Genomic DNA, 26,889 nt, shown 5'->3' on the forward strand with positions numbered 1-26,889 from the left:
CCTCTCTCTGGGCACGCGTGCCATCGCCCCAGCCAGGCCCAGACCATCATTAAAGTGTCGAATTCTCTGCCAAATAATTTTAAGTAAATGAAAGCATTTGGGATTGCTTTCCTTACTTTGTTTGGATCATCTTGAGTTAATGTATGAGTTGTTTTTTCTAAAGTAAAACCTCAGTATTCAGGTTAAATTGCCGTGTTGGGACTTTGCGATAAATAAGTGGGCTTTGGGTCTCAGTTTGGGCACTCGGTCTCTAAAAGGTTCGCCATCACTGGTCTAGAAGGAGCTTCCTTGTTGCAGGTGTGGAAAGGGGGGGGGGGGGGGGGGGGAGAAGAGCCATCTGCTGGCGATGCTCGAACTCTGGGTTTGCTGTATTGAGCTTGCAGCTGATGTTCCCGGAGGCCCCTCTGATCTCCGCAACTCTATGATCCTGACGCTCGGGAAGAATTTAAGCCACAGGGCACTCTCCTAGAGGATCAGGTCTGTGGACTAAGAACGTTCCTGTGCACAGTGAGGCTGTTGTGAAGAGAAAAGGATTTGAGCATTGCCGTCTTGAAGGGGGCATGTCTCCTTAAGTCACATAATATGTACATTTTATATTTTATGTTTAACATTAATAAGCATTGTTGATAGAAAATATCGGCTGTAACCAGTGTTCACGGGGAAAGTCCATGTTTGTGTTCGTGGCAGTGATGAGTGGCAGGGAAAAGTCCATGCTTGTGTTTGTGGCAGTGATGGGGGGAACTGTTCCAGACTCTTAAATATTAGAACTTCCTCATCCAGGGAAGTCACTCCAACGTTATGTCTCTCTCTTTTGCTTCTTCCTGGTTCAATCATTCTGTGCTGCAAATTTCCTTTTCGACCTTTTAGAAGCCAGTGAGGTAATCATCAGTGAATCCCACTCTCCAGTCACGTCCAAGCAACAAAGCCAGCCTCCCCAAAGTTACTAGTCCTCATAACTTTTGATTAGCTTGGCTGACCTCGACGTACAAATGTGAATCGCTGGCGAGGCATCGATAGCGCACAAAGAAAGAAACCAGTTCTTCCCACTGAGAACAACTTCGGTGTTTGCTCACCTGGAGGCCATTCTTTACTCGCTCTAGGCGAGCGGCCGTTTTGAAGCCTGGATGCAGCCGTTTTAAAGACAGGTCTTTTCTCATTGGAGCGCAGCAATTCCCCCATCAGTGCTTTCCCATTGGATCAGCCTAGCCCAGCCAGGTTCAGTTCGTCACCCCCAATCCCCCCAGAGTCCAACTGTTGAAAGTGCACCCCCTAAAGGTTGTCATTGGCCATTGCAGGGTTGGTGTAGGAGAAAGGGCTGGTGCCATTGGTAGGTTGTTTCTGTAGAATAACAGAGGAGATACAAATAGTTAGGGCAAGACTTAGAATAACAGAATCATAGAGTTGGAAGGGAACACCAGGGTCATCTAGTCCAACCACCTGCACGTTATTGGAAATTCACAACTACCTCCCCACCCAGTGACCCCTGCTCCATGCCCAGAAGATAAACAAAAATATATATCACTGTGTACAATAAATATATGCTTATGGTACAATAAATATATGTTCATGGCTTCAAGATGGGGAGTGTGGCTATCAGTTCTCCTGGAGAAAATGGCTGCTTTGGAGGGTGAGCTGTATGGCATTATACCTAGGGTTGGGAACTTCCAAGTGGGGCCTGGAGATCTCCTGGAATTACAGCTACTGGATTGCAACTGATAATGAAGCTCAAGACAATGCATCCACCAGGACTGAATCAAGACCTAGGTTTCCTGTCTCATTACCAGTGCTGATTTCTCCTCCCCCCCCCACTGCATATCACACCTCATCCAGTCACACCTGCTATTGTCATTGGCCTGCTAATGTCGTTCGGCCTCTGAAATCACTCCACTTTCCAAGATACAGGACAGATGGACTCACATTCTAGCTGTATCTGAAGAAGTGAGTAGTGACTCACGAAAGCTCCTCTCCTGCCACAAATTGTATTAGTTTTAAAGGCGCTGTGGACTCTTGCTCTTTTTTACTATGACAAACAGACTAACACAGCTGAGCTACCCATCTTGATCTCCAGACAACAGAGATCAGTTCTCCTGTAGAAAATAGCTGCTTTGGAGGATGGACTCTATGGCACTGTACCCCACTGAGGTCTCTCCCCTCCCCAAACCCTGCTCTCCCCAAGAATCCACCCTCCAAATCTCCAGGAATTTCCCAACCCACTTAGGCTGCGGTCACACACACTAAAGAATCCACTTTCAATCCACTTTCAGTGCACTTCCCAACTGGATTCTTACTGTGTGAACTGGCAGGATCCAGTTGGAAGGTGCACTGAAAGTGCATCGAAAGTGGATTCTTTAGTGTGCGTGACTGCAGACCGTATTTTCTCCCCCATACAATTTTTATTCTTTTTCAAAACGAATACAGAATTCAACATTATAATACACAAATATAGGTTGCTTCACTTAGAGAAGGGGGAAAAAAAGAATGCTATAAGATTTCTATCTCATAACAGCTTACATTCTTTCGGAATACAGAATACAGAGTGATAAACGTATAACTTGTCAACTGTAAATCATTAGTTTATATCTAGCTTTATTGATGCTTTCTCAATTAAAGTGATCAAAGGTTATATTTTCTATCACGGGGAACCATTTTCCTAAGGGATTATATATTTCGCATTCATTCTGGTCATTTGAGTTATATATAGATATCGTTTCAAGCATGAAAAAGTCCCATTTCTTGTGAAACCAAAATTCTATGCCAGGAGAATGATTGTCTTTCCAGCATTTGGCTATAGTAACCTTGGCAGCTGTTATCAATATGTTGATCAATTGTTTTCTAGTATTAGGTATATCATCATCTGGCCAGAGATTTAAAAGCCACTTTACCACCCAGCCAAGGTCCAAACTCTGTCTTCCACAGGTACCCCTCCCCCGATCTCCAGGTATTTCCCAACCTGGAGTTGGTAACCTTAATTATAACCCACTGAGGTCCCTCCACAGACTCTGCCCCCCAAATCTCCAGGAATTTCCCAACCCAGAGTTGGCAACCCCAGGCACTGCCTACAAGCATCCTGAGAACCCTGTTGACTTGTGGTAGGGTGAACCTCAAAAGCAGAGGTCCCTTCTAGGGGATAGGGGAAGCTCAACTTTAAGACGTTAACTGTTTTCAGCATTTTTTTACAGGGCGTGCCGGCACTGTAAAGGAGTTTTATGCCTCTTGTTCCCAAGGAAGCTGCTTGGTCATTAAAAGCAGGACTGTGTGTCTTCCCAGGCGGCAGCTGTTGTGTCTATTTCTCTTTGTTTTCCTCCTGGGGAGAGAAGGCGGTTGGGTGGGGGCTGTCTACTGGGAAACTGGAATTTGGAGGCACCCGGAGATCTCTTGCTCTTGGTCTCCAGAGGACCGAGACCAGTTTCCCTGGAGAAAATGGCTGCTTTGGAGTGTGGACTCCATGGCATTGTATTCTGCTGAGGTCCCTCCCTTCTTTAAACCCCCAGCCCATCCCCCAAATCTCTAGGAATTTCCCAATCTGGAATCTGGTAAATAGTGTGGGGGCAAAAGATGGCTCACTAAGGATTGCCTCTGGTTAAATGTGCCAACTCCCAGGTTCAGCTCGGAGGTCTGCCAGAATCACAACTGATCTCCGGACTGCAGAGATCAGTTCCCCTGGCAAAAATGGCTGCTAGGGATGGTGGACTCTATGGCACTGCGCCCTACTGAAGTATCCTCTCCCCAAACCATGCCCTAAGAACATAAGAACATAAGAGATGCCAATGTTGGATCAGGCCAAAGGCCCATCCAGTCCAACACTCTGTATCACACAGTGGCCAGAAATACCAGGTGCCATCACGAGGTCCACCAGTGGGGCCAGGACATTAGAAGCCCTCCCACTGTTGGCCCCCCCAAGCACCAAGAAGACAGAGCATCACTTGCCCCAGAGTCCCTATCTATACCTTGTGGCTAATAGCCACTGATGGACCTCTGCTCCATATGCTTATCTACGTAATTCCCTTTTGAAGCCGTCCATGCTTGTAGCCGCCACCACTTCCTGTGGCAGTGAATTCCATGTGTTAATCACTCTTTGGGTGAAGAAGTACTTCCTTTTATCCGTTCTAACCCGACCGCTCAGCAATTTCATGGAGTGCCCACGAGTTCTTGTATTGTGAGAAAGGGAGAAAAGTACCTCTTTCTCTACCTTCCCTGGGCTCCACCTGCAAAATCTCCAGGAATTTCCCAATCTGGAATTTGGCAAAATGTGTGTGTGTGTGTGGGGGGAAAGGTAGCTCCGACAAGATTTCCAGGGTATAAGCTTTTAAGAGAAGGATCCCAAGTGAGCTTTGATTCTGGAAAGCGTACACCCTGTTGGTGTCAAGGCACCACTGGACGCCTGTGTGGGCTAACGTTCAGCAGGTGCTCCGCCAATTGCACTGAGTTTTGGATCTGCTTCAAGGTGTCGGTAATAACATTTAAAGCCTTACATGGCCTGGGACCAATATACCAAGGGACCGCCGCTTCCCGTATACGCCCCAAAGAGCGTTACACTCCATGGATTAGCATCTCCTGGTAGTCCCTGATGCGAAAGACGCCTGTCTTGCCTCAACCAGGGCCAGGGCTTTTTCTGCATGGGCCCCTGCCTGGAGGAACATGCTCCCCATTGAGCTCAGGGCCCTGCGGTATCTTCTTCAATTCCACAGGGCCTGTAAGTTGGAGCTGTTTTGTCAGACCTTTGGCTGAGGCAGCAGACGTCCATGTATGGCCTCCCTGAGGTCCTTGTCACCAGGGGTCATTTCACAGAAAAAGAGGTGCAGGAGCTCATTAGCATCACTCATTAGCACATCTTATTTGCATATGCCACACCCCCTGACATCACCGGAAGTGTGTCAGAAGGCAATACCCACTGCTCAGGCTCCACTGGACTGTTTTGGATTGCTAGCTATGGGAGGGACGCGCAGATCCTCGTGGCCCGGGGCTGCTGGGAGCAGGGGGCGGGGCTTGTTGCATGTCCCCGTCCCTTGGGCTCTTTACTGCCGGAGCTCCGCTCCTGTGCGCTCCTGCAGGAAACGGCCCCTGCTTGTCACCCATCTAACAACTGTTGGCCATTATAAGTCACCAGCGGGCCAGGGAACCTCTCGCAACTGATAATTTTCTGCTCTCGGGTTGTGACCACCATTTTAATGCATGGGACGGTGTTTTAATATTTTAGCTATTTATTGTACTGCCAAAATGTTGTTACCCGCTCTAAGCAGGCTATAAATATGAATGGATGAATTAACTAAAAGTAAGTAGATGGAGAGTCACAAAGGACTGGCAGGGTTTCCAAATTCCCACTTGCAACAATGAGGGCTAGAAACTTGTTTCTTTCCTTTTTTGTGTTTTCCCTCAAGGCAAAGATGAGAGAGAGAGAGAGAGAGAGAGAGAGAGAGAGAGCGAGAGGAGACACTAAAGAGAGAGAGAGAGAGAGAGAGAGCAGACAATCACAGCATTCTGGATTTTGCACCAGCTAACCCGACGGCGCTGGTTGCACAGCTCACCCGCGGAGCGCCCAGATCTCGTGGGTGAAATGCTAGGAACAGCCAGCTGCTCTCTGCAGACGCCTGGGCGCTTGCCAGCCAGATCACAAGCTGTTCAATGTCATGTGTAAACACTGCCTGGTCATGAGGGAGGGAGCGGCCAGAAAGCGGCCCCCACGAAGGGCAAACGAGTTCGACCCCCAAACGGGGAACCCCCGGTCTGCTGCAGGGACGCAAGGACTTCTTTGGCAAGAAGAGGAAAGGATGCCGCAAAGCAGGGGTTCGCGATGCCAGTCCGAAGCCCCCTTCCTTTCTCCTTTCCCCCAGATTTCTGAATCCCACAGGTGGTTGAGAAGATGTCTATTTGCTCAAGGGGCCGTGGTGTTTGCTCAGCAGTAACGCGTCCCCAATGGGAGGGATGAGGCCAGAGCGCCTACGTGACATTTACGGGGCCTCGCCCTGCTGTGAGCCCAGCATGGAATGAGACCCCCCCCTCCCCTCCCCACAACACAAACACACACAAATATAGAACAGGCCTCAAGCAGGGCTGGGCCCCAGGTTGCCTAGGCAACCGGCCTGGTCAGCCATAACTGTAACCCTGACCCCGTGTCAGCTCGGAGACCTGGGAGGACCCATTCCTTTGCCATGAAGTATAATGGGGAGGGGAAACCAGCATTTTAAGAGCTTGGGCGGGGGCAGAGGGCCCAAACTGACATGGCCCCCAAACCTAGGGCTGCCAGCCTCCAGGTGGACATACAAAAATATATATCACTGTGTACAATAAATGTATGTTTATGGCAAACCAATTTTATGCTTTATTTTTTTTATATTTTTTCAATGTTGTTCTCTAAATATTGCTATCAACTATTATCAAAAATATATTATTATTATTATTATTATTAATAATAATAATAATAATAATATACTTTATTGTCATTGTACATAGTACAACGAAATTAAGGTGCAATCATTCGGTGATCTACAAGCATACTCATATACACTCACACAACCATACTCATATACACTCACACAACCATACTCATATACACTCACACAACCATTAGGGTTCACATTGCAACTTAACCACCAATGTCACCCAAATTCCAATTCATACAGCATTTAAAGCAATAATAGCTCTCGAATAAAAACTGTTTTTTAATCTGTTTGTCCTTGTTTTGATTGTCCTATATCTTCTACCCGAAGGCAGCAGTTCAAACAGGGAGTGTTCAGGGTGTGACAAATCCTGCAAAATGTTCTTTGCTTTTTTCAAGCATCGAGAACTATACAATTCCTCCATGAGTGGGAGAGGACAGCCAATAATCTTCTGGGCTGTGATGATAACTCCCTGTGATGATATTCCACCCAATAGGGATCCTAAGTCCCCCCGGGGGGCGGGAAAAACCCCGCCCCAGAGGCCCGTTCCCCGGCGCCGCCGGATCGGGCCCTGGGGGGAACTCCACCCCGATGTGCGCATCACCCGGAAGTGACACGGGCACGCCGGGCACGCTGGGGGCGGGACCATGGCCATACAAGGGAAAACTCTATGGTTTTCCCTTGTATGGCTGTGGTCCGGCCCCCAGCATGCCTGGCGTCCTCCCGTCACTTCCGGGTGACGTGCGTGCGATGTGCGCGCGCATAAGACACCGGCCGGGAGCCCCCCGCTCCCGGCGAAGATAGCCTTGGCAACCCTACCACCCAAACAATACATAGAGAAAAATATGTTTCACCCAAACAATACATCGAGTGCAGGTTTACATTCAGATAGCACCTTGTCAGTAATTGTCAATAACACTATCACTATTTCCACGGGACTCTAGTAATTTACCCGTTTCGAATGAATGGGACCCTAGACAATGCTGATATCTTAAGAGCTTTTGTGCTCACAAAGAAAAGTTATTGCGCCTTATCTCCTTTATATAAACATCACGGTCCTTGAAAAAGATTCATTCCAAACCAGTAAATTACTAGAGTCCCGTGGGACTAGTGATAGTGTTACTGACAATTACTGACAAGGTGCTATCTGAATGTAAACCTGCTCCCGATGTATTGTTTGGGTGAAACATATTTTTCTCTTTGTATTGCTTGGGTGGAATACATTTTTTATAATATTTGATAGCAGTATTTTGACAACGGTATTGAAAAAGATAGAAAAAGAATAAAGCGTAAAGTTGTTTTACTATAAACATATCCTTATTGTACACAGTGATATATATTTTTGTATGTCTTCCTAACACTGTGACCCTCAGTTTTTGTATTAGTCTCGCAGGGCTCTTTTTGTAGCAGGAACTCCTTTGCATATTAGGCGACACACCCCTAATGTAGCCAATCCTCCAAGAGCTTACAGAGCTCTTCTTACAGGGGCTACTGTAAGCTCTTGGAGGATTGGCTACATTAGGGGTGTGTCGCCTAATATGCAAAGGAGTTCCTGCTACAAAAAGAGCCCTGGGTGGACTCTGTGGCCTTGTACCCTGCTGAGGCCCCCTCCCCTCCCCATACCCTGCCCTCTCCCGGATCGACTCCCAAAGTCTCCGGGTATTTTCCAACCCGGACTTGGCAACCCTACTCAAACCAGAAAGAGGCAGCTGGTCTTAGCGGCAGTTTTCACTCCTGGTTACAGATTAACTCTGTGGTGGGGAAGGAACTGGCGAGGTCAAGGGCACAGGCCGTGTGGGCCTAATGAAACTATCGGCACATGGGGGGGTGGGGGATGGGGACGTCAGAGACTGCAGCTTTGTGCTTTCTGCTGCCCGGGAAAGCAGCTTGGCTGGCAGGGACTTAGTTAGGTCCCCCCTGTCCACCAGCGGGCGACGGGGAGGCCCCACAGGGTTTTAATTTATTTAATTTTCTTATTTATATGACTTCTGAGATTTTTATTCCGCCCTCCCCAAAGCGGGCTCAGGGCGGATCACACGAAAATGAGCCCGAGACGTGTTACAATAAAAATCACACTGACATCAGGTTAAACAATAAAAATGCATACGGGCAGCAAGAATCTCATATCTGCTAGGGCCACAGGTGGAATCAGATGGGCCCTTTGAGCAGATTGGGAACCAGAGGAGGGAGCCCAAGTAGGAATAGATGCCGGCCGCGGAACAGCTCTGTTTTGCAGGCCCTGCGGAACGATTGAAGGTCCCAGAGGGTTGCCAGCTCCAGGTTGGAAAACTCCTGGAGATTTGGGAGTTTCGGAGTGGAGCCTGGTGAGGACAGGGAGCCAGGGATGCCAGCCTCCAGGTGGGACCTGGGGGTCCCCTGGAATTACAGTTCATCTCCAGAGATCAGTTTCCCTGCAGAAAATGGATGTTTTGGAGGGTGGACTCTATGGCATTATACCCTCTGAGGTCCCTGTAAACCCCCCCCCCCCAGGTTCCATCCCCACAGCTCCAAGAGTTTCCCAGTCTGGAGCTGGCAACCCTACTCCCCCATCCCCCCCCAGTGGACGGGGAGGGGGGCCCTGGCAACCCTACGAGGGAACTCAGTGGGATAAAGAGAGCCAGTTTGGTGTAGTGTTTAAGTGCGCGGACTCTAATCTGGGAGAACCGGGTTTGATTCCCCACTCCTCCACCTGCAGCTGCTGGATGACCTTGGGCAAGCCATAGTTCTGATAAGAGCTGTTCTGTCAGAGCTCTCTCAGCCCCACCTACCTCACAGGGTGTCTGTCGTGGGGAGGGGAAGGGAAAGGAGTTTGTAAGCCACTCTGAGACTCCAAGTGAAGGGCGGGGTATAAATCCAATCCCCACCCCCTCCTCCTCCTTCTACAATGCCATAAAACCCACCCTCCAAAGCTGCCACTTCCTCCAGGGGGAACTGATCTCTGTAGTCTGGAGATGAGCAGTAATACTGGGAGATCTCCAGGCTCCACCTGGAAGCTGGCATCCCTAACTTAGGTCCAGGAAAATCTCTTACCCTCAAAATGTAGTTTAGTGTAGGGTTGTTTAGGGTCGCCAGCCTCCAGGTGGGGCCTGGAGATCTCCCGGAACTTACAAATGATCTCCAGAAAACAGAGATCCCAATGGAGAAAATGGCGTCTTTGGAAGGTGGACTCTATGGCATTCTATCCCCCTGAGGTATCCCCCCTCCAATGCTCCCCCTAAGCTGTGGAGTCTTGTGAACAAAAATTCTACTTTGTGAGCTACTGGCATTGAAGTTGTGAGCAAGCAATTTGGCTGCTGCATCCATTAGTTCGCTCTGGAGCCGTCCTTCCTGAGCGGAGACAAAAATCTGTGAGCCGGAGGCTAAAAAATGGTGAGCTATCTCACACTAAACTCAGCTTAGAGGGAACACTGCCTCCACTCCCCAAACCGTGACCTCGCCAGGATTTACCCCCCCCCCCCAAATCTCCAGGAATCCCCCAATTCCCCAATAGGCTGGCAACTCTATTTCCCCTGTCCCCTTATCAGGAATTTTCGGAGAAAAAAAGGCTGCATTGGAGGCTGCAGACCGTGGTATTATACCCTGCTGAAGTCCCTCTTGTCCCCTACCCAAACCCTGCCTTCCCCAGGTCCCACTCCCAAATCTCCAGGAATGGCTCAACCTAGAGTTGGCAGCCAGAGCACCTGGCCTTTTCCATGCAGAACTTTCCATGTTCCGTTCCAGGCATCCTGGACTCTAGATGTTGGGAAGGAACCCTGCCTGCCTGAGACTCCAGCGTAGGCATTACCAGTCACAGTAGACAATACTGGTCTAGACGAATGGTTTCTTACTCACTGGATAATTAAAGACGATATATTTTCCCCTAAACACGACTTTGTTATCGTATCATGGTTGTTTTCCTACGAAGTTCAGCCACAGGGTGTTGTCTGGAGGTCTCCTGCTACGACAACTGATCTCCAGGAAGCAGAGATCAGTTCCCCTGGAGAAAATGGCTGCTTCGGAAGGTGGAATCTATGGTATTATGCCCCGTTGAAGTCCCCCTCCCCAAACCCCGCCCTCCTCAGACTCCACCCCCTAAATCTCCAGCTTTCCCCAATCCGGAGCTGGCAACCCTAGGCTAGACGTCCGGGTGGCCTGCCTTGGTTTCAAGAGCATGGGTTTACCCAGGGGTCATTTCGTAGAAAAAGAGCTGCAGGCGCTCATTAGCATAACTCATTAGCATAACTTATTAGCATATGCCACACCCCCTGACATCACCGGAAGTGTGTCAGAAGGCAACACCCACCGCTCAGGCTCCACTGGACTGTTTTGGATTGCTAGCTATTGGGGGGGGGGGAATGTGCAGATCTGTCCTCACAGAGGAGGGAGAGCTTGTACCTGAATAAAACTTCGTCTTAAAGGTGCCACTGGACTGTTTTGGATTGCTAGCTATTGGGGGGAGGGAACGTGCAGATCTGTCCTCGCAGAGGAGGGGGAGCTTGTACCTGAATAAAACTTGGTCTTAAAGGTGCCACTGGACTGTTTTGGGCTGGGGGGCTGGGGGGGGGGGCTCTGTAGCTTACCTGGCTGCTTCTTGCTCTGTCTGAGGGCTGCTGGGAGCAGGGGGTGGGGCTTGTTGCATGTGCCCGCCCCCTGGGCTCTTTACTGCCGGAGCTCCGCTCCTGTGCGCTCCTGCAGGAAATGGCCCCTGGGTTTACCATCCACCCTCCCCATTAATTCAAAGCCGTTTGGCATGAAAGGTTTTCATTTCACCCTGTCCTGCAGGGAGCGGTCCCAGGCTACATAGGGATTTAACTTACGTCGTAAGGATTCGGTTTGGTGAACGGCGCAGCGTATCTCCCATGCGTGTGGTACGTCGGATACTCGCTCATGGGATGGTAGGAGTCCTGGCTGTTGAGCATATCAAGGTGGCCGCGGTGGCTTCGTCGGCAACGGTAGATGATCTGGGAGGGATTGAAGAAATGCGAAAGGAACGTCAAGGTTGTTTGGGGCCTGGAGAGGCAAGGCTAGGGTTGCCACGTTCCCTCTAAGCTGAGTGAGTGTGAGCGAGGCTCACAGGTTTTTAGCCTCCGGCTCACACATTTTTGTCTCCGCTCAGGAAGGAGGGCTCCAGAGCAAACTAATTTATGCAGCAGCCCAATCGCTCGCTCACAACTTCAATGCCGGTAGCTCACAGAGCAGAATTTTTGCTCACAAGACTCCACAGCTTAGAGGGAGCATCGGTTGCCAGGTCTGGGTTGGGAAATACCTGGAGACTTTGGGGGTGGATCCGGGAGAGGGCGGGGTTTGGGGAGGGGAGGGGCCTCACCACCCTTCAAAGCAACCATTTTCTCCAGGGGAGCTGATCTCTAGCTGGAGATCAGTGGTAAAAGCAGAGGTCATTTCGGGGGGGAATGCGGGGGAACACAGTTCCCCCAGGTGAGTACGGGGGCGCGGGGCACATGACGAAGCCCCGCCCCCTGCTTCCGGCTGCCCCGCTTCCGGCCCTCATTTAGCCAGGAGGAGGCAGGAGAAGAGGGAGGGTAAGTTGCTTCCTCCCTGCCTCTCCCCACCCCTGCCTGCTTGGGGCCAGGGAGGGCCTTCGCGGGGCTTCCTTGCACTCCCGCCGGCCTTGCAGGTCCACCGCCGGGCCTCTCATGGGGCTCGGCAGTAGAGCTGCAAGGCCGCCGGCGGCAGCCTGGACCGTTGGGGGTGGGGTGTGTGGCCTTATGACACACTTCCGGTGATGTCAGGGGGTGTGGCCTTATGACACGCTTCCGGAGATGTCAGGGGGTGTGGCATATGCTAATGAGTTATGCTAATGAGTTCCCCTAGCTCTTTTTCTAAGAAATGACCCCTGGGTAAAAGCGAGAGATCCCCAGGCCCCACCTGGAGGCTGGCAGCCCTAGGCGAGGCAAGGAGGAGAATTCTTAAAAGGGTAGGGTCTGCTGCTACCCGCTGGCCAGCTCCTCCCCCCTCCCAGTTGCCAACCTGAGGACAAAAGATAGGTTGGCCAAGTATAGTCTGTAGTAAACGACCAGCAGACTATTTTAGGTGGATGGGAATGAAAGGTTGATGTACAGGCCCGGTATCCTGCTGTCGATTCTGGTTGCTGACTAGGACTGTAGATGTAGGGTTGCCAGCCTCCAGGTGGGGCCTGGAGATCTCCTGGAATTACAACTGATCTCCAGATGACAGAGACCAGTTCCCCTGGACAAAATGGCGGCTATGGAGGGCGGATTCTATGGCATTATACTGCGCTGAGGCACCCCCCCCTTCCCAAAGCCTCTCCTCCCAGGGGACCACCCCCATCTAGGGTTCCCTGGTCCTCCCAGCAACTAGTGGGGGTGGAGATTTACCAGGTGGTGGGGTCCCTCACCAGTGACGTTTTGCCCCAATACCAGAGTGTCCCTCATCATGCTGCCATCATTTCCTGGTCCCAGATATGCAAATTCCACTAGTAGAAAAACACCACCAGAAATTGCCAAAATATAAACTGTATTTAACGAATATAAAGTTGGTGGTGTCACCACAACAAAATTGAGTGCATACTATAACTCTGATAAGGCATAAGATACAATGTTTCCTCCTTAGAAGATAAGACGTAAAGTCCATGTAATCAGTAACTTTATTAGGAGGAGTCCACATAGTCATAACATTTTCCAAACAGCCTTTGCAAAGGCGCCTGGTTCTAGATACTTAAAAGATGCGTTTCCTTCGAATTCTTCAGTTTGCGGGCTGTGTAGGTGGAACCTGATTTCAACAATTTCAACAGACCACAGGGTTCATAGTGTAAGGAGCAAACCATATGATATGATCACATGCTCGCTACCTTGAATAGTAGTGAGAATGGTGAGCATTCAGGGATGTTCATGAAAACGCTCAAAGGCCTTGCTCACATGAACCTTGGCTCATGTTGGGTTGGGGGGGGAAGTGCTATGGAGATAGAGGGAAGCCTGCAATTGGCACCCACAGCAACACCAGGACTCCTGCAAGAGAGTGTGGCCATGTGTAAAAGGCCCAACCCTCTTTTTTGCCATGAATGTCGCTGGATGATCTTGGGCTGGTCACATGCGAAGAAGAAGAAGAAGAAGAAGAAGAAGAAGAAGAAGAAGAAGAAGAAGAAGAAGAAGAGGAGGAGGAGGAGGAGGAGGAGGAGGAGGAGATTGGATTTATACCACACCCTTCACTCGGAGTCTCAGAGGGGCTTACAAACTCCTTTCCCTTCCCCTCCCCACAACAGGCACCCTATGAGGTAGGCGGGGCTGAGAGAGCTCTCACAGAAACTGCCCTTGAGAGAACAGCTCTGAGAGAACTTGTGACTGACCCAAGGTCACACCAGCAGCTGCATGTGGAGGAGTGGAGGATCAAACCTGGTTCTTCCAGAGTAGAGTCCGCACTCCTAACCACTACACCAAACTGGCTCTTAGTCTAACCTACCTCGTAGGGTTGTTGTGAGGAAACAGTGGGGCAGAGACAGCCAGGCACGTGACTGGGACGAAGGAGGAGGTATAAATGTTTTGGAAAGAGAGGAAAGAGGAGATACTCACCACTATGAGGTAGGCAATAATGGCTAGTAGCAGAAGGATGCAGACCAAGACGAGGAGTGCGATGCCCCAGCCCGGCACAGGTGTGGGGGGCTCGGGTATAGGAATTGGGGTGGAGCCTCCTGTAAGGGGAAGAGATTTATTGATTACTGATTGATAGTTTCCATTTATTTATTTATTTATTTATTTGCTCTTCTCTGAATTTGCTCTTCTCTGAATCCATTTATTTGCTCTTCTCTGAATTCACAGAGCTCAGGGTGGTCAACAGTATTATACGATTTGGGCTCTTTTTGTAGCAGGTACTCATTTGCATATTAAGCGACACACCCCTAATGTAGCCAATCCTCCAAGAGCTTACAGTAGCTCCTGTAAGAAGAGCTCTGTAAGCTCTTGGAGGATTGGCTACATTAGGGGGTGTGGCCTAATATGCAAAGGAGTTCCTGCTACAAAAAGATCCCAATAGCTATAAACAACATTAGATGGCGTCAAAAACAAATTTACAGACTGCATCACTGTCTCGAAACAAGTGGAGTCACACTAACTCAGCCCAGAGGGAACACTGCCCGTCACTGTCCTCGACCAAAAGCCTGGCGGAACTTCTGCCTCGCACGCACTGCGAAACTACAGAGAGTTCCCCCAGGTCGGAGCCAGGGCTGAAGAAGACCTCTCGCTCTGGTTGAGGACAGCCGGATGCCTCTGGGGGCTAGTGTTCCCTCTAAGCTGAGCGAGCGTGAGCCAGCTCGCAGCTTTTTAGCCTCCGGCTCACACATTTTTTGCCTCAGCCCAGGAAGGAGGGCTCCAGAGCAGACTTAATTCATGCAGCAGCCAAATCGCCGGCTCACGACTTTCGTGCCAGGAGCTCACCAAGTAGAATTTTTGCTCACCAGACTCCACAGCTTAGAGGGAGCTTTGCGGGACCACCGGTAAGCTGTTCTCAGAAGAGCGTAAAGATGATGTCAGCGGCCCAAAATGAGCAGGAGCTGGGGCCGAGGGGATGGACATGCAGCACCGCCAGAGGTAGGATTCCCCAAGGTCATGTTCCTGGGTCCCCACATTCAAAGTACAGCCAAAGTGCCAAGGTGAGCCTATTCCCTCTGTCTATCAGCACTGTGAACACATGAAGCCACCTTATACGGAATCAGACTCTTGGTCCGTCAAAGTCAGTATGGTCTACGCAGACCGGCAGCAGCTCTCCAGGGTTTCAGGCGGAGGTTTTCCACATCACCTACTGCCAGATCCCCTAACTGGAGATGCTGGGGATTGAACCTGCTCTACCACTCAGCCACGGCCCTCCTGGTACAGAAGTAGGAATGTGTGACAGACGTTATTATTTTAGTGGGAGGGGCCTACAGCGATGTCATGTAGGCTGCACGTGCTTCACACTAAAAAATTCTGCATCCGAACCATCGGAATTCTGAGAAAAGGAACTGTGAATCCTGCGACCAATAGAAATGACTTAGGCATATGGGCGACTGGGTTTCTTTTGCATAAGACATTCCGCCACGTTTGCTGATTTCGCAGGGCTCTTTTTGTAGAAAAAGCCCAGCAGGAACTCATTAGCATAATAAGCCACACCCAACAGCAGGAACTCATTAGCATATTGGACCACACCCCTGACAGCACAGCTCATTAGCATATTAGGCTGCACCCCCATGTTACCAGAAGTGTGGTTATCCAGCCACACCCACCTTTTGCTTGTTATTCTGTTTACCTTGTTTGTTGTCAAAACCCAAGGCCTTTTTTTGTAGCAGGAACTCCTTTGCATGTTAGGCCACACACCCCTAATGTAGCCAATCCTAATGAGTTCCTGCTGTTGGGTGTGGCCTATTATGCTAATGAGTTCCTGCTGGGCGTGGCCAACTTGGGAGCCAGCCGGAACTCCGTTCCTCTGCGTTCCTGCCCCAAAATAGCCCTGCTGATTTGCATAGTTTATTCTGACTCTGTGATTCATGGGGAAGGATGGAGAAATGTACTGGGCAATGAAGTCCCATCCCTGCTACCTCAAACCGCTGGATTTGTGATGGTGGAAGATCAGCCACTGCTCTGGTTTCTGAGATTTCAGGAGGGATCAGTCCACACCTTTTCAAACATACCTTTCCGCTTATGAAGACTAAAAACAAGCTTCTTTAAACTGATTCCCCCCCCCAAAAAAAACCCCCACCATAAGCAATGTTCCCGCTGCTCACTGGAGTCTTGTGAGCAAAAATTCTACTTTGTGAGCTGCCGGCATTAAAGCTGTGAGCGAGCGATTCGGCGACTGCATAAATTAGTTTGCTCTGGAGCCCCATCCTTCCTGAGCGAAGACAAAAATCTGTGAGCCAGAGGCTAAAAAATTGTGAGCTAGCTCACGCTAACTCAGCTTAGAGGGAACCCTGACCGTAAGATAGTTTCAGCATGTAGCCAATGCTCCCTCTAAGCTGTGGAGTCTTGTGAGCAAAAATTCTACTTTGTGAGCTGCCGGCATTAAAGCTGTGAGCGAGCGATTCGGCGACTGCATAAATTAGTTCACTCTGGAGCCCATCCTTCCTGAGCTGAGGCAAAAATGTGTGAGCCAGAGGCTAAAAAAACTGTGAGCTAGCTCACACTAACTCAGCTTAGAGGGAACACTGCGTAGCCATCTTGGTCTGCGATAGAACCGCCAGATTTCATGGCCAGTGGCGCCTTAGAGATCAAACAGCTTTCCAGGGTATGAGCTTTTGAGAGTCAGAGCTCCCGTCGCCAGATAGGCCTGCTTGTATCTGACAAAGGGAGCTTCCTCGAAAGTTTGTACCCTGGAAATTGTTTGGGTTTATAAGGTGCTACTGGATTAGAGGGAGCTGCGGTGGCTCAAGTGGTTAAGACGCTGAACTGCAGGCTGTGGAAGGTCGGTAGTTCAGCAGTTCGAGACCCGAGTGTGCCGCATAACGGAGTGAGCTCCCGTCTCTAGTTCCAGCTCCTGCCAACCTAGCAGTTCGAAAGCAAGAAATTGCAAGTAGATAAATAGGTACCGCTTCGGTGGGAAAGAAAATGAGTTCCGTGCGCTTCGGCATTTAGTGATGCCAGCCACATGACCACGGAAACGTCTTCGGACAGTGCTGGCTCTTCGGCTTGGAAACGGAGATGAGCACCGCATCCCTAGAGTCGGATTCGACTGGCTTTCGAGCAAGGGAAACCTTTACCTTTTACCTTGACTGGATTAGAATTTTACTCACGTCCAGACGATGGATCTCATACAGGTGCCCCAAAAGATTCATGTACTTATATGTAGCATTCGCCCTGGGCCCTGTCGAATAGACATCTACTGGGAGGTCCCTGTTGAAACCGAGATTCCCAGGCATGGGGGGGCTGATTTGGAGTGGGACCGCTACGGACAGGAAGGGGGGGGGTTCTTGCCATCATGTGGTTTATCTGAAAAGGCCCAGGGAACCGTTGCTTGCCCAATTGTACATGTAGCTCATTAGTACACATTAAACTTCCCCAATAGCTCTGCTGTGGCTATTTCAGATGAAGAACAAGGGAACCTTGACTTTTGAAAGCTCATATCCCAAAAATCCTGTTGGTTTCCTAAGGTGCTACTGGATTCAGATCTGGGTTTTAATGCCTAATGCCACATCCTGGGCTGCCCTGCAGTGTATATACACAGTCCTAAAATGGCTATACCTGCTTACCTTGGATCGAAATCAGTATCAATTGCTCCCTCTGTGCTGGGCTTGAGCTTTCAAAGATCTGCCGCAATGCCTCTGCAAGCTGCGCAGGGGGTTCAGTTGTGTTGAAAAACAACACTGTCCATGTTGCAACGGATCCCGGCCTGCAAAGGAGAGAGAAAAAAGAATTCAACCATCTGTGGTAAGAAATATTGAAAGATGGAAGTATTTGGGTTTAAAATGAACCAACTAAGTTATGAATTCCATATACAATATCTGGCTCTGCCCTGGCTAGAAAAAGAAAAAAAAACAGGCTTGACCTTTCTTTCACTGAATATGTACTCAACATTACATTCCCAGGCCCAGGGGCGTGTGAGACTTTACAATAAGCAGCTGGCTTGGGAAGTGGCAGAACCCCAATAAAGATGTGTGGCCATTTGGACACCTGGCAAGATAACACTAGCTTCCTGAGAGACAGAGAGTTCACACACATACCCCGCTTTTCATCTCTCTAAACATCAAAGCACAGTTTATTTCCCTGATTGGGGGACACCTGGATGACACTGTATTGATCCCTTTGGACTTTTATTGTGTAAGACCAAGGAAACAATATTTTCTGTAATACAATCGCAACTTCCAGGAAACAATTTCAGATAGGCAATTTCCACTTCCATGCTAATCAACACCTGATATGATCATCAAAAAGAACTCCTCCTTTGATGTTGGGTTTAAATACTGGTCCAGAGCCCACAGACTTTAGCTGACTCCAAAGGAGACAGCCAGGGAGATCTCTCGATGCGCTTGCATGGGGTGGGGAAACTTTGCTGCATGTTTTACTTTTCTGTGTGTTTTATATCAAATGTTTAGGAACTAGGGCTCTGAATGTTTTGCTATAATAAAGATAAGTTTTATTTTAAGAAGAGACTAGTGAATTCCAAGCTTGCACTTCTGCCTATGGTAAGGGGCAACACAGGAGACACACGAACTGAGGGAAGGAGGGGGGAGTGTGGGTGACAGGGTTAAACACACACCCACACATCCAAAATTCTTACAACACCATCGAGGAAGCTGGATACGCCCGCCTCGGGTTGCCAGCCTCTAAGAGGGGCCTGGAGATCTCTTGGGATTACACCTGAGCTCCAGGTGACAGAGAACACTTCCCTTGGAGAAAATGGCTGCTTTGGAGGGTGGACTCCATGGCATTATGTGCCACTGAGATCCTGCCCCTCCTCAAACCCCTCCCCGGGCAAAGTAGACATGACTTGGGTATCCGGGTCTTAGACTCCACCTTGCCCAGGCTACCGTTACTCATGACAACCCAGTTGCTCCCATCCCCCGGACATCCGGCGTTCCCAGTCTTCAGGTAGTGGCGGGAAATCTCCCGGGATTACAACTGGTCTCCAGGTTGAAGAGATCAGTTGCCCTGGAGAAATGGCCGCTTTGGAAGGTGAACTCTGTGGCTTCATACTCCACCGAGGCCCTTCCTTTCTGCAAACTCCGTCCTCCCCAGGATCCACCCCTGAAATCTCCGGGCATTTCATAACCCGCACCTGGCAACCCTCCGACCTATCAGAGGTGTGTACAGATAGCTCGCACTCCCTACCCAAATTTAAGTATGCTGTATCCTCGGTATTCATCTCTGTGTACGCATCCAGGACAGTGGTAGATGTTCTCATACTGTAGAGAGAAAGGGCAAAGAAGGTGCGTTAGATTCTAATAGCCGGGATGCACTAAAACCCAAAACACGGGATGGTGGATTTTGAGGTCTCCTCCTTAGCGCCCCCCCCCCTGCTCCTAGGTGATTTCCTGGCCCCCACCCCTACTTGTTACACAAGGCAACAAAAACTCGTGGGCACTCCATGAAATTGCTGAGCGGTCAGGTTAGAACGGATAAAGGGAAGTACTTCTTCACCCAAAGAGTGTTTAACACATGGAATTCACTGCCACAGGAAGTGGTGGCGGCTACAAGCATGGACGGCTTCAAGAGGGAATTAGATAAGCATATGGAGCAGAGGTCCATCAGTGGCTATTAGCCACAAGGTATAGATAGGAACTCTCGGTCTGGGGCAAGTGATGCTCTGTCTTCTTGGTGCTGGGGGGGGCAACAGTGGGAGGGCTTCTAATGTCCTGGCCCCACTGGTGGACCTCCTGATGGCACTGGTATTTCTGGCCACTGTGTGATACAGAGTGTTGGATGGGATGGGCCTTTGGCCTGATCCAACATTGGCATCTCTTATGTTCTTATGTTCAACAGGCTATATGTGTAGGAACTCTACTGCCCGGGGTGGGGTGGGGGCTGGCAAACTCAGATGGCACGAGGCTCTGCCAAGCGGCACTTGTTCCATCCCTGAGCATGGGTGGACATCACTGTGCCCCAGCTCTGCCCTGAAGAGAACGAGTGACAGATGTTGCACTCTGCATATGCTCAGAGACATTCGTCTGCATGCTCCAGGGATGTGTCCAGGCCTCGAAAATAAGTCCTGGGGCTGAGGCCCTGGGCAGAAGTCGACTGAGCAGTGCCTTATTAGTGCCTGACCAGTCCCGCCCCCCATGCAGACTTTTGGAAGGGGCGTATGTCGACGTGCCCTTCCTCCCCTGCAGCACTTACCATCTTCCCAATCGTCTCATTCATCTGCTTGTAGTACAGAGTGGTGGGATCCAACAAGGTGTTGTCGAATTCCCGGTTCTTGATGTGATACGCGAGATAGAAAGGCACAGGGTTCTGTGCGGTGGTGGAGGTCACACTGGATGGGGGTGGCGCTGTCGTCCTGCTACTCGTTGTTGTTGCGTGGCTGCCCTCGGTGGTGCTGGCGGTGGAGGGTCCCCGGGTGGTTGTCTCAGGGCTGGCAGGGGTGGGTTCCGGGGTGGTTGTGCCACTGATGGGTTCGCTAGACCCTGGAGAGATGAGAAAGAATCTGGTTAGCAACCTCATCCAGGGATGCCTGATAGGCTACTGGCTGGCAAGAGAGGCCTCTGCACCCAATTCAGTTCTTAGTTGTGGGGCTATAGCATACCTGGAATTAGGTTTCAATCGCAATTATCTGATTTAATCCCGAGCTACAGAAAGTGTGACATAATCATAAATATAGCAGAGAAATCATCCTTTCAGGAAGGCATTATATTTGAGAAGCAGAGCGCTTGTTTAGCAGACATGCGAGGTGCTGCGTTTTGGCTCGCTCCCCGCGTGCCTGGCCAAGCACAGCCCTCGCCCTCCCTTTGTCTGCCACACCAAAACCTTCAGAGTGGTCACTCCAGTTTGAAGGGAGGCACTTGTTAGGGTACACCCCTAAGGTCTGGGGAAACTCTGCGATACAGAGGTAAGCAAACCACATAAGCATCCTGAATTTGCGGGACGAGGGATCAGCGTACAGATATCACTCCTGTCCGTCAGTCACAGCGTCGTGCCCGATTGTCAACTTGGGGGATTTGCACGTAGAGTTGTCCCTGCTCGCCCCCCCCCTATTTATTCCCCACTGCACCCTACTTTTGCACACTGCACTAGAGGCTCTGGGTGGAAAGAGTCCCGTGACCTTGGGGGAAATCGTTTATTGGCCAGATCGGGTTTGGGTGGGAGGTTTGAAAGAGCGCCCCACTTTCGGAATTTGCCAAGAGAAACTCCCAATTTCTGGGGGGGACCCCTTGGCATATGAGCTAGCAAAGTGCAGAGCTTTCTAACTCTTTCCTCGCACTCTCTTCTAGGGTGCCGGCTGCGGGAAAGGGGATCCAGGTCTGGGGTAGGGTGAGACATCCCCAGACAGGAGTCTCTGATTTTTTAATTTGTACCTATGTAGAAGAAACCTTTTCCTTTCGACTTGGTCTTCGATTCTGAGAGATCCTCTGGATTATTCTCCCTCCGAAGCCTGCCACAAAGTTGGGGACTGGATCTTTCCCCCTTTGTCACCCACTCACACTGGCTAAATGCAGGAGGAGATCCACTGGCTGGCCTGGAGGGAAGGCGGCACTGGAAAAGCCCGATCTCATCAGAACTCAGAAGCTAAGCAGAGTTGGTACTTGGAAGGGAGACCACCAAGGAAGGCTCCGCAGGGGAAGGTCGTGGCCAACCACCTCTGCCTCTCACTTGCCTTGAAAGCCCCTTGCTGTGGTTGCTGTAAGTTGACAGCATTTCTGTACAGATCTCATCAGATCTCAGAAGCTAAATGGAATCAGTACTTGGAGGGGAGACCACCAAGGAAGACTCTGCAGAGGAAGGCCATAGCCAGCCACCTCTGCTTTTCACTTGCCTTGAAAGCCAATTGCTGGGGTTTCCATAATTTGACAGCATTTATGTACAGGTCTCACCAGATCTTAGAAACTAAGCAGGGACTGTGCTTGGAAGGGAGACCACCAAGGAAGACTCTGCAGAGGAAGACAGTGGCCAACCACCTCTGCTTCTCACTTGCCTTGAAAGCCCCTCGCTGTGGTTGCCGTAAGTTTGCGGCATTTATGCACAGGTCTCATTAGATCTCGGAAGCTAAGCAGAGTCAGTACGTGGAAGGGAGACCACCAAGGAAGGCTCTGCAGAGGAAGGCTGTGGCCAACCACCTCTGCTTCTCACTTGTCTTCCTGGGGGTCGCCATAATTCGGCTACAACTTGACGGCACTTCACTCACACACTAGAGCTGCCCATTAATATTCTTTAGATCTCTGGGCCAGAATGTGCTGAAAGGAATTTGGGTCCAGGCTTGCCCTCGTAGCGCCAAATATGCACAGCCAGAAAAGGTTGCCTCTCCTCCTTGCTTAAACCGAGACTTGGGATTCCTTCCTCACGATAATGACCAAGAACTCAACTGGACTTACTCTTTACATGGAATTTATTGTTTTTTCCCTGTGATACGATTCTCATGTTGTAACCCTTTACAGTTTCAGAGGGTAACCTTGTTGGTTTGCAGTAGAACAGCTATCGTTTGAGTCCGGCAGGCCCTCATAGCCAAACGAGATCAGAGGGGGATGACCATTCCACCGTCAAATCTCTCTTTTTTGTCAGACGGGGAGGATCTCCATTCGTACTTCTATCTGACGAAGGGAGCGAAGACTCTCAAAAGCTTATGCCCTGGAAATTGTTTGGGTTTTTAAGGTGCTACTGGATTAGAATCTTGTTCATGTCCAGGTAAGGGATCTCAAACTGTATGGGGGGGTACGTTTCTGGGGAGTAGTGTATGCGGAAGAGATCTTGGGGTAAGAGTGGACTGTAAACTAAAGATGAGCAGTCAGTGTGATGCGGTGGCAAAAAAGGCAAATTCAGTCTTGGGTTGTATTAAAAGGCATCGAAATCGCAGGAGGTTATAGCCCCTCTGTATACTGCCTTGGTCAGGCCGCACCTGGAGTATTGTGTGCAGTTCTGGAGGCCTCACTTCAAAAAGGATGTGGGCAAAATCGAGAGGGTGCAGAAGAGAGTGACGAGGATGATCAGGGGTCTGGAGACTGAGCCCTACGAGGAAAATGTTTAGTTTGGAGAAGAGGAGATTGCGGGGGGGCTCACCTTGGGTCGAATTCAGCTCCAATCCCTGCCGTTCGGTTGTGCTTGCATTGTTAAAAGTGTCCGTCGCTGTCTGTGCAAGCTGTTCAGGGGTTTGTCTCGTCATGAAAAACAACTCTGTGTCTGCTGCAACAGAGCCCGGCCTGTAAAGGAGAGAGATTAGGAAATAATCCAAGCACTGAAGAAGCTGGACACGCCCACCTAGGACTGCCGGTCTATAATAGGTGCCTGGAGATCCATTGGGATGACACCTCAGCTCCAGGCGACAGAGATCAGTTCCCTTGGAGAAAATGGCTGCTTTGGAGGGTGGACTGCTCCTCCCGAAATGTTGCCCTCCCCAGGCAAAGGAGAAGTGACTTGGGTGTCCAAATCTCTGACTTCACCTTGTCCGCCATCCCTTTACTCATGACAGCTCAGTCATTCCCGTCCCCCGGACATCCAGCGTTGCCAGTCTCCAGGCAGTGGCTGGAAATCTACCGGGATTACAACTGCTCTCCAGGTTAAAGGGATCAGTCGCCCTGGAGAAATGGCTGCCTTGGAAGGTGAACTCTGTGGCTGTATACTCCACTGAGGTTCTTCCACAAACCCCATCCTCCCCAGGTTCCGCCCCCCAAAATCCACAGGGATTTCATAACCCACAGCTGGCAACCTATCAGATCTGTGTATAGATAGACCGCATTCCCTACCGAAATCTAGTTATGTTGTATCCTTGGTACTCCTCTTTGAGTACGCACGATTCACAGCCGTAGATGCTCCGATACTGTAGAGGGAAAGGGCAAGGAACGTGCGTTAGATCCTACTAGCCGGGATTCACTAAATCCAAAAACGTGGGCTGGGGGGATGAAGCCATGTTTTGAGACTTCCCTACTTACCCCGCTGCTCCCAGGTGATTTCCTGGCCCCCGCCCCCACAGGAGACTGGGGGCTGGATCCCACCGTTAGTTTTCAGGCTAGCCCGATCTCGTCAGATCTCGGAAGCCAAGCAGGGCTGGCCCTGGCTAGTATTTGGATGGGAGACCTCCAAGGAATGCCAGGGTCGTGACGCAGAGGAAGGCCATGGCAAACCACCTCTGAGCGTCCCTTGTCTTGAAAACCCTGTGAGGTCAGCTGTGACTTGAGGACACTTTCCTCCACCAACGGGAAGGGGAGGAGACTCCCAGACTCCTCCCTCCCATTGCAGGCCCTCAATTGGCCCCTCCTGCTCTTCCTGGGAGGATCCCCATTCCACAGGAGCAGCATTTTGGAGTCCATTTTGGGATGCAGCAGGAAAGGGGGAGGCAAAAGACTCCGGTTCTGCTGCTGGAAATGCGTCCCATTAACGGAGGTTCACCAAGGGAGCCGAGCCTGGGGGAGTGTGTGAAACGTCTCCACGTTACTGAATGTTCTGACATTACTTCTTGTGCTCCCAGGGTACCTTCCTACCGCCCTAATCAGCATGTCTGTGTGGCCCACTGCTTAGAGCAGAGTTCTCCAATGTGGTGCTCATGGGCGACATTGCACTGGATGACGCCTTTTTGGGAGCCCACCAATTATCTTTAGAAAGTGGGCTCTTGCCCAGCAGGGCTCCTGATTGGCCGTTGGAGATTTGATTGGCTGTGCAGATGTTTTAAAAACATTGCTACGGGAGCAGCTGCCACCACAGCACAAGGATCTTCATTGTGTGACTAGAGTTAAGCCACGGCAGTAGGCTTGCCAAGTCCCCCCGGGGGGTGGGGAAACCCACACCCCAGAGGCCTGTTCCCCGCCGCTAGCGGATCGGGCCCCGGGGGGAACCCCACCACCAAAGCACATGATGTGCACGTCACCTGGAAGTGACGCGACCACGCCAGGCACACTCGGGGCGAGGCCACTGTCATCCGAGGGAAAACTCTATGGTTTTCCCTCGGATGGTCGTGGCCTCGCCCCCAGCGTGCCCGGCGTGTGGTCACGTCACTTCCGGGTAACGTGGTTGTGGCGCGCACTCCCGGCAGCCATTTTGTGATTGGCTCCGCCTCCTGCCACCAGCAGCCATTTTGTGACTATGCCAACCACGCTGTGCCAGACTTCTCAAGGTGCCTGCAAGCTCAAAAAGGTTGGGGATAACTGGCTGAGAGGATCAGACTGGAACTGGAGAGACCTAAGCTCAAATCCCTACCTTGCCACAAAACTTTTGGGGGTGGGGGTTTCTGTGTGAGAGAAAGCTTGTTTTACCTCACACGGGTCACTAGTCTCAGCATAACCCACTTTGGAGAGTTGTTGGCAAAAGCAGCAATCTAATAGAGTAGTCAAACTGAATTTGTCAGAATCCATAAAACACAAGCATAAAAGAAACGTATAAAATAAAAATATAAAATAGCACGTACAAGTAAAACATGTTAAATCCTGTCTCAAATTACATCTATTCTCTTTTCACTAGCAGCTTTCTAGTCCTTACAGCTAACAAGCCAAATTTGGCACGTTTAGCTGTATCCTCAGAGCGCTTACTTTCTAAGAGGTTCTTCAGTAATTGCATCTTTTGACTAGTTGACAATAATCCCTCTAAACTGTGGAGTCTTGTGAGCAAAAATTCCACTTTGTGAGCTCCTGCTATTAAAGTTGTGAGTGAGCAATTTGGCTACTGCATCAATTTGCTCTGGAGCCATCCCTCCTGAGCGAAGACAAAAATGCGTGGGCCGGAGGCTAAAAAACTGTGGGCTAGCTGGCGTGATCTGGTCCATGGGGTCGCGAAGAGTCGGACTCGACTGTGCGACTGAACAACAAGCTTACACTAACTCAGCTTAGAGGGAACATTGAGTGGGAGAATATCACGAAAGTGGCTATATGCCCTGCAGTTTGACACTAAATATTCCCTTTCCAGATCTTGGGAGGGGATAGATATAAAGGGTGAAAGGTTGGGTTTTGTAGTCCAGCCTTTGAAAGGGGTGGAGGGAGGTGGGGGAGAGACATGATCCAGGGTGTGAATTTCAGCAGGTACACACCAAAGAAATGTAATCTTGACCAAACTGTATTGTGGTGTTGCGTGGCCTCAGACCAGGGGATTCCACCAGGATTACTTCAGCTGGAGTTGCGCAAGGCTCTTGCCTGCTATCTGGGTCCTGTGAGGCCCCAATCCCAGCCACAAATAGCTCCTATAAATTTCGTCTCTGGTAAAAGCCGGGCTGGTGTTTGGGGTGCTTAGCTGTCCCATGCTCAAAGGCTGGGAACAGGGTCTCCAGCCTACTTTTCTTCTAGCAGGTTTCCTATGCCTTGAGTATGGGTGTGACAAGCAGGCGATGTTTTCCCTCACATGTTGATGGAGTGATGGGGGGGGGGGGAGAAGGTTTTTCCATGCTCCTTGTTACACAAATCAACAGGCTATATGTGTAGGAACTCTACAGCCCGGGGTGAGGGCTGGCGAACTTAAATGGAACGAGGCTCTGCCAAGCGGCATTTCCTCCATCCCTGAGAATGGGTGGACATCACTGTGCCCCATCTCTGCCCTGAAGAGAATGAGTAACAGATGTTGCACTCTGCATATGCTCAGAGACATTCGTCTGCATGCTCCAGGGATGTGTCCAGGCCTCGAAAATAAGTCCTGGGGCTGAGGCCCTGGGCAGAAGTCGACTGAGCAGTGCCTTATTAGTGCCTGACCAGTCCCGCCCCCCATGCAGACTTTTGGAAGGGGCGTATGTCGACGTGCCCTTCCTCCCCTGCAGCACTTACCATCTGCCCAATGGTCTCATTCAACTGCTGGAAGTACGCAGAGCTGCGATCCGTCAAGCTGTCGTTGAATTCCTTGTTTATGATGTGATACGAGAGATAGAAAGGCACAGGTGTCTGTGTGGTGGTGGGGGTCACATTGGATGGTGTTTGCGCTGTTGTGTTGCTACTCATTGTTGTTGTTGTGTGGTTGCCCTCGGTGGTGCTGACGGT

General features: G+C 50.4%; 1 protein-coding gene across 1 annotated transcript; it reads right to left on the minus strand.

Moving 5' to 3' along the window:
• Window positions 1-315: 315 nt before the first annotated feature.
• MUC1 (mucin 1, cell surface associated) lies at window positions 316-26,889 on the minus strand. Its single transcript, XM_015419123.1, has 9 exons — window positions 26,680-26,889; window positions 23,686-23,759; window positions 23,003-23,142; window positions 20,132-20,418; window positions 19,127-19,200; window positions 17,548-17,687; window positions 13,904-14,022; window positions 11,174-11,317; window positions 316-1,338 (listed from the first exon to the last, which is right to left on the minus strand). Exons 1-9 carry the CDS (start codon window positions 26,848-26,850, stop codon window positions 1,270-1,272), a joined length of 1,218 nt encoding a protein of 405 aa, XP_015274609.1. The 5' UTR covers window positions 26,851-26,889; the 3' UTR covers window positions 316-1,269.

The sequence above is a fragment of the Gekko japonicus genome, unplaced genomic scaffold (assembly GCF_001447785.1).
Source record: "Gekko japonicus isolate JY-2015 unplaced genomic scaffold, Gekko_japonicus_V1.1 scaffold25, whole genome shotgun sequence".
NCBI classification, from domain to species: Eukaryota; Metazoa; Chordata; class Lepidosauria; order Squamata; family Gekkonidae; genus Gekko; species Gekko japonicus.